The 8,402-nt window shown below is 37.0% G+C and overlaps 1 protein-coding gene across 1 annotated transcript in view; it reads left to right on the forward strand.

Annotated features, from left to right (window-relative positions):
- Nucleotides 1–8,402, forward strand: part of tep1 (telomerase-associated protein 1) — a 61,076-nt gene extending 52,674 nt beyond the window's left edge. The window contains 9 exon segments of the mRNA XM_051953431.1: nt 31–154; nt 1,363–1,493; nt 1,579–1,703; nt 3,402–3,548; nt 3,920–4,019; nt 5,635–5,755; nt 6,582–6,664; nt 7,439–7,543; nt 7,907–8,402. Of these exon segments, the coding sequence (XP_051809391.1) occupies nt 31–154; nt 1,363–1,493; nt 1,579–1,703; nt 3,402–3,548; nt 3,920–4,019; nt 5,635–5,755; nt 6,582–6,664; nt 7,439–7,543; nt 7,907–8,026 (1,056 nt within the window). The 3' untranslated portion in view covers nt 8,027–8,402.

Raw genomic sequence — 8,402 nt, forward strand, 5'->3', positions numbered from 1 at the left:
TTTTAACTCACGGTATATTTTCATGTCTAGGTCGAACACTTCAGCACCTTCCAGGGTCACAGCGGCGCCGTTCACGGAGTCGTTCTCAAGGAGGAAGGAGAATTCCTGTCAGTTTCTGAAGACCGCTCGCTGCGATGCTGGACGTGGACTACAGGTGAAATGGCTCAGCTCAGTCGGATCAGTGTGGAGTGATGTTTACTCTTAAGGAGAATTTTAAACACCAAGTTGCTGTCTTTGACTTTGGTAGCACGTTTCCTTGTCATACTGAGTTTCTTTTTACTGTTTTATTTAAGTGCAGACACTCACTGCTGACATTCACATTGTACTTTTTGTGTACTTTAATCTTCTGAACCACAAAACCTGCTAGCTAGTTTTGAAAGACATGTTTTCTTTTTAAAAACTGCTAAAATTACACAATTTAGAGAGCAAGAAACTTTAAAAACAGAACGAGTTGTTGGGTTTTCTGATGTTCCCTGAACTAGTACTCTGTAATATGCATATGTGACTAATTCTCAGTTTAAAATTGTGCTATTTAATCAAAATCCCTTTCTCATTAAAAACATCAGTTAAACTTTAGACCTCCTTATTTGGCGTCAGCAGTGTTTATTTTGCAGTAAATAAACACACTTAATAAACTTAATACACTTAATATTAACCTAACAAATAGTTAATAACACATTATACTATGAGTATAAGTAGATTTAAGTGATTAGAACCTCAACTGTCTGCACTAATTTGCTTTTTTACAGACATATAATGGGCAATGATATAGTAAAACACAATTAATGTAGAATCTGTGTTTAGTTTTCACTCCCAGAGCATTAATGAACAGTTTTAGATGTCTTTAAATGTGCTTGCAACTACATGTGCAACTGTCATACCGTAATTTAGAAGTTGTTTTTAAGATTCTAAGTGTCAGTTACAACGTGATAAAAATGTTCAGCTCTGTTGTGCGAGTCAAGTCAAATTCATTTAAACAGCACATTTTAAACAGGAGTTGAGCCAAACAGCTGTAAAATTATAAATAGCAACTCTTGAGATATAAACACAAAGACTAAAAAGACAAATACGAATAACACAAAAACTAAAAAGACAAATCTGAATAAAAACGCAGTAAAATAAAGAAAAAAGAAACGGCACAATAAGAGATAAAATCTAGATGTGAAACTGTACTTAAAACGGTGACTTTAGAGTTTCTAAAATGTCAGCAGTTCTTACATGAGGAACAACAACGGCTCTCTGATCTTAAAACATCTCGCAGCATCGGGCTGGTCGACCTCAGACCTCTACCTAGGGGATAAAAACGTAAGGAGTTCTGGAGGAGGCATTCCATTTAGAATCCTGACTATCTTTTCCCATTAGAGAATCCTCCGAGTCTGAGAGGCGCTGTCACAGCTTTGTGCTTCCATCAGCACGACGACATGGTTCTGGCTGGTTATGAATCCGGTTTGATGGAGATGTGGCAGAACCACAAAGTGATTTGTCACAAGCAGGTGAGGAAACGCACATCGGCAGTGATTTAAACTTGTGTGTCGTTGGGTTTACGTTCACTTTGTCGTGTCTCTGTTTGCGTTTCAGCCGTCAAACAGCCCCATCACAGCCGTCTGCTGGATGCCCAACGGCCAGTTCGCCGTCAGCTACCTGAAGACTTTGTTTGTTGATGTGTGGAAGCTGGTGTGGAGTAAACAATGCGGCACAGCCAGGTACACAACAAGTACAGCACACTGCTAAGCTACATACAGGATGTAAACACTGTCTTCCATCTTTGTTCTCACAATTCTCACTTCACCCTTTTTATGCAGTAGTTCTAACTCATTCTACAAACCTGTGTTCAATGTTTAATAATTTAGATAATTAATAATTGTTGTAAGCATCACAGCACCAAAGTTAGTGAGTTAAACTGAAGAAGACACTTGGACTAATAATTTGCAGCAGCCTAAATTCCAAAACATTTTCTACCATTGAAAGAATTGTAACATTGAATATTTGTGAAGGAAGAATAGAGGAATCCGTAAATAAAACAAATTCTACAAAGAGAGATAAATAAATAAAAGCTATCAAATTAATCAAAAGCCTGATTGAAAAGGTAGGTCTTGAGTTTGTTTTTAAAAATATCCACACTCTCTGCTGCTCTCAGGTCTTCTGAAAATCTGTATAATATAAGAAGATACTGCCTCAATGTATGCCTTCATTCTGGCTTTATGTTTAATTAAAAAGCCACTAGCAGAAGACCTGAGGGTTCTAGACAGTTCATAAGATAAAATCTGATAAATACGAAGGACCGAGGCCATGAAGAGTTTTATTATTGCCTTCTATTCTCTTGAGATTTGTCATCATTTTCTATACGGATGTACTTTTAATACACCTAAAACATTAGAAATGTGACAGCAGCTGGAATCTGACTACAGGTAAACTGATGTGGCAAAATTTCACTGCATTGCCTCAAATGCTGAAGTTAAAATTAAACACAGATTAAAACATACAAATTAAACCTAATTGTGAGTCGAATTTCAGAGTATCAACAGTGGCGTTAAAGACAGATTTTCAGGGCCGAAACTGATGCTGATTATCCAGAATCAAGAACAACCGATAACCAACATTTGGAGTCGATATACATTGAATGTTATATATTAACAGCTTGTGATAGCAGGGAAAAAATCATTTATAACTTTGCTTCTTCATTAATAAGGATTACTATGCCTGAATATGTACAATGGAAAGAAGAGTTCTTAAATCAGAGCATCATGTGTTGATTGATTGAGCTTGATCACTTTGTCTCCTGCAATTTTTTCTGTTCTTCACTATTTTCTTAATATTTCACTGTTTTGTCACTTTTAATGCCCACTAAGGTCCATTTCTTAAAGCATTATTAGTTTTTGTTTCTGTTTCGGGGTAATCTGATTTATTACTTAGCCGTTAGCTTAGCCTTAGCCTATGTGATAAAAGCTACTGTCCTGACCTGTGTCTGCTGTTCTTCTCTATTTTCTTAATCTTTCACTGTTCCATCACTTTTATTGCTCACTAAGGTCCAGATCTGTAGCTGCCTTCTAACTTAGCCGCTAGCTGTTAGCATAGCCTTAGCAGCTGTGAGAGAAGCTAATTTCCTGGTTTATGATGAAGGCTTGTGTTTCTTGTTCAGTTTTTACTGCTTGAGAGACATTTCTGAGATCATATAGTGAGGACAGACGGAGTAGACTGCACTAGATTTGAAGTAGTACATTTACTTTATTGATAATCGGTCAATAAAAGCAATATCTATAATCGGAAAAATAACAAATATCCACTATAATAATCGACCAGGATGATAATTAGTTTATTCATATTTTAAATAAGGTGCTATGAATTTGTTTCTGCACAATAAAAAAATCTTTATATTTACTGTGTGTTTGTGCTTTTCTCAGTCTGGTGAAGGTGTCGACCCACAAAGTATCACAGCCGGTAGTTCGGCTCATCTACTGTTCCACGCTGCTCGGTATCACCCACAATGGAACTATAATAGAACCGTTGAGGCTGAAGAAAGAGGACGAGTGGGGATGTGAAAGCACTAAGTAACAGGACGTTTCTTCTTCATCTTGTTTTAATCAGTTATTGTCCAAGTTAATCACTGCAGATGTTGAGTTTTGTCTGTAAGCCTACTTTCTGTCATTATTAGAGATACAAGCGGGTTAATTGAGGCTTTGCAGGTCAAAGTGAAAGTGAACAAAACTCTTCTCCTGCAGCCTCTGAAGTCTTTTGTATTCAGACTTGAGATAACTTTTGGTTCTAGTGTGCAGGTGAATATATGCATTTAATGTAAAATGTTGTATTGATATCATAGTTTAGCTTAGTTGTACACATGTTGAATTTTGTTTCATATCTGCTTTGAGGTTTTATTTTTGCGGTAACCCTGCAGTCAAAGCATCTTATGTCTCTTTTCCAGTTGGACTGATGAAGTCATTATCCGGGGAATTTCTCACAACGATGATAAAAGTATTTGGATGGTGGGCGAAGGAAATGGTGCAATTAACATCGGCTTCATGGTGAGTTTTTTCCAAGTTAAGCAAACTTTATTCATCATTATAGCTATTTTGAAAAGGATTTGCATTTCTGAGCTGCATCAATTTACAGTGCATCTGGGAAATAGTCATACTGCTTCACTTTTTCCACATTTTGTTTTTACAGCCTTATTCCAAAATAGGTTACATTTTTTTTCCTCATAATTCTAAACATAATGCCCCATATTGACAAAGTGAAAAGTATTTCGCAAATCGATTGAAAGTATAAAACACTCCAATATCACATGTACATAAATATTCAGACTCTTGGCTATGAAACTCAAAATTGAGCTCAGGTACATCTTGTTTCCACTGATCATTCTTAAAATATTTCTACAACTTGTTTGAAGCCCACCTGTGGTAGATTCAGTTGATGATTTTGAAAGGCACACATCTGTCTATATTAGGTCCCACAGTTGTTTGTCAGACCACAAACCAAGCCATGGCGTAAAAGGAATTGTCTGTAGACCTCCAAGACAGGATTGTGTTGAGGTACAGAAACATTTCTGTAGCATCGAAGGGTCCCAAGGAGCACAGTGGTCTCCCTCATTTATAAATGGAAGAAGTTTGGAACCACCAGGACTCTTCTTAGAGCTGGCCGCCCAAACAAAATGAGCAGTCGGGGTAGAAGGGAGGTGACCGAGAATCTGATGGTCACTCTGATAGAGCTCCAGCTTTCCTCTGTGGAGATGGGGGAGAACTTTCCAGAAGAAAAACCATCTGTGCAGCACTCCACCAATCAGGCCTTTATGGTAGAGGGGCCAGATGGAAGCCACATGACTGCCCAGTTGGAGTTTGCACCTAAAGGACTCTCAGAGCAGAAGGAACAAAATTCTTTGGTCTGATGATACCAAGATTGAACTCTTTGGCCTGAATGCCAAGCGTCATATCTAGAGGACACCAGGCCCCACTCATCACCTGGCCCCATACCATCCCAACAGTGAAGCATGGTGGTGGCATCATCATGCTGTAGGGATGTTTTTCAGTGACAGGAACTGGGAGACTAGTTAGGATCAAGGGAAAAATAAATGTGGCAAAGTGCAGAGAGATCCTTGACAAAACCTACTCCAGAGTGTTATGGACTTCAGCCTGGGGTGAAGGTTCACCTTCAAACAAAACCCCGAAGCACAAAGCCAAGATGACAAAGGAGTGGCTTCAGGACAAGTATCTTAATGCAATGAAGCAACAAATCCAAGAAGACTGGAGGCTGTATTCACTGTCAACAGTGTTTCAACAAAGTACTGAGTAAAGGGTGTCAATATTTATGTACATGCGATAGTTGAGTGTTTTATTTTTAATAAATTTGCAAAATTGTCTAAAAAAACATTTTGACTTCGTCATTAGGAAATATTGTGTGTAGGATTTTGAGAAAAAAATGTGAAAAAGTGAAGCAGTATGAATACTTTGTGGATGCACTGTAGATGAAGAATGGAAGACAACTTTAGAGACGTCAAAACATTCACTTTCATCATAAGCTTCCTGCATCAAAACCTGTACTTCATCTTCATGAGCAGCCGATTCAGTCTCTTATCCTTTAGCACAGACTTTATTTTTAGTAAAAATGAGTTCCTGCTGACAATGTTGTCCTTTTTATTTTTAGTTTGTCATGGGTCCCTCTACTCTTAACCATTCATGCTTCTCCTCATTGGTCATGGAGCGTAAGGAAGAGGAGGAGAAGAAGAAGACGGAAAGCATGATGACTGCTGCTGCTGTGGACAATGGTACAAGCATAGCTGGAGTATTTTCTGTATCAGTTGATATGTGGATTATTATTTACACGGTGAAAGAACAATTTGGTCTCAGAAACAAAAAATGTACACCACTGTCTGCTAACGTCGGTATCATGAAATTGCCTCTTTTGTTCTACCAGCAGTCCAAAATCTAAAGATATTCTAGAGACTGTCACATAGGAATAAGAACAAATTCTTAAAATATTTCATTTTAAGAATTGAACTGAGAAATTTTTGAAACTGAGAAATGTTTTGCATGTTTGCTTTAAAACTGACAGACAAGTTAAGATATTTTAAGCCCTAATTGAGCTGAGATAAGAAAAAATAAACTTTATCAATCCCTCACTGAGGAAATTTATGGAATTTCCAGTGTTACACCAGCAAATGAAATAGTGTGAACATGTAGAGAGCATGAGTAGCTTCTGATATTGCACAAATTCTTCTGCGTGTAGAAAATCAGACATTGCGCAGATTCCTCTGGATGTAGAAAATAACAATATTGCACATATCTGTTTATTCAAAACAATGATATTGCAGATTCTTTTGAGTACAAATACAGATTTGAAAAATACAGATACTGCACTTGTTCTTCTTTAGGCACAAAATGGTAATATTGTACAGATTCATGTAAATATAGAGTAATTTGCAGTTATACAGAGTTTGTAAATCAACTACTGACTGATGTGTTTTCTACAAATGGACGGTTACTCATTTCAGCTACAACAATAATTACTAGAACTACAGCTACTGAGAGGCAAATCTGCTTGTATGTGTTTGTTTATTTTACCGAGTGTGTGTGATGCGTTGTGTGTCTCAGAGTTTGTGGTGTGTGGAGACGTGAAGGGGAACATGTGGTTCAATCGGCCTCCACAGCTTTCGTCCTGGAGCAACAGAAAACCGGTGAGAGACTAAACTCTGAAACCAAAGACGGCATTCTGTAGTTTAACTGATCAGGGCCAAAAAACACAAAAGGTTTCTGCAACAAGTAAACTTCATGATATTTTCTGTATGTTGTTATAGTTTACATTCTCAGGTTTGTGCACTTTAGCCCTCATTGTACAGACCTTTTGTCACATCTCACAGGTGCTTTATTCTGTCACTGCAATTTTTCATGGCTGTTGGCAAATCATTTTAATGATTTAATTGTTTCAGTACATTTTAAATCAGTTTTTGTTGAAATATAAAAAAAAATAAAATAAAATATAACAGAAAAATATTCAAAGATACAAAATGCATGAAAAGTGTTATTTAAATAACTATTTTGATAGAAATCAATTTGCATATGTTAAGGCTAGACCAAAGTGATGCAATTGATGAGATCAGTTTTATTTTTTTTATTTTTTTTATTTTTGCAGCGATTTAGCTCACTTGATGTTTTACAATAGCAATAAATGTTCATGGAGGCATCTTTGAATTTTGTATTTTGTTCAAATAAAACAATCCATTGCCTGAAGATACTCAACTCAGTTTACAAAAAAAATTAAAATAATTTTATTTATGAGGCTGAAATCAGCTTATGTTTGTGATTTTTGCTTTGAAAATGACTTGAACAACACATTAATTGTCATCATTGTTTATTAAATGTAACCCTTAAGAAAGCAGCTGTGTGGCTATATTTCTCATGTGGCTCATAAATATCTGTCGGTGGTTTTAATCATGATGTTTTATCTTCAGGCTCACAGCGACAGGATCAGTGAGCTGAGACTCACCAAAACCACCATCGTCTCAGCCTCCTACGACCGAACTGTGAAGCTGTGGGACAGAACCACTAGGGAACAGGTACGTTCTGGTCTTCAAGGATAAATCTGGTCTTTCTAACTTTTATTATACTTGTATTTAAAGTCCGATAAATCTTATTCCTCTGATGCACACTGCAGATTATTTTGAGTGTGTCGTGCAAAGACTGCTGCTGCCGGAAATACTCAACAGAGCAATAAATGCGTGTTAATCCGCAGCTAGAAATAGTCCCTAGCACTTGTTTCAAGTGATGTCTCTTATCTAAGACTTTCTTAAAAGTGAAGCTATGTATTTGCCGGTTAAATATTCCTGTCTTCGATAGGAATAATTGAGTATGGGGAGTCTTTTTCACTGCAAGTCTTTTCCTTCCCCTTCTTCACTCTTTTGTTGTTTTTCTTCCATCAGGTGGGAATGTTTGTTTGTGGTGGTCCAGTTCTGAGTTTGGAGGTGAATCCAAGAAACCCCACCGAGGTGATCTGCGCTGACGGAGAAGGAAAAATGTACTTTCTCTGCTGGAAAGAATAACCCTCGCGACATTACACACTCCAAATATCAAGATTTAGGAATCGCACCTAATCGCTGCAGTAACCAAAGATTGTTGGGATGTTTTTTTTTTTTTCTTTGCTTTAACAATGTGCAATAAATTGTATGGAAAAAAGAAGCACTAATGCAATAATGGAAAAATAGTCTGTTGTATGTTTACATGTGCCTTTGATTTAGATGATGGGGAAACTTGTAACGAGCAAGTCTAGAAAAATAAGAACACTTGAATATATTTTCTGTTAAAGTTTGATGTGAGCTCTTTAATAACTGCAATGAGTGAAGATAAGAATATGTAACACTAGGAGAGGGAAAACCATATATTTGCTTTTTTTTCTTGCATTAAATACGCTTCAAGTCA

The sequence above is a fragment of the Acanthochromis polyacanthus genome, chromosome 9 (genome assembly GCF_021347895.1).
Source record: "Acanthochromis polyacanthus isolate Apoly-LR-REF ecotype Palm Island chromosome 9, KAUST_Apoly_ChrSc, whole genome shotgun sequence".
NCBI classification, from domain to species: domain Eukaryota; kingdom Metazoa; phylum Chordata; class Actinopteri; family Pomacentridae; genus Acanthochromis; species Acanthochromis polyacanthus.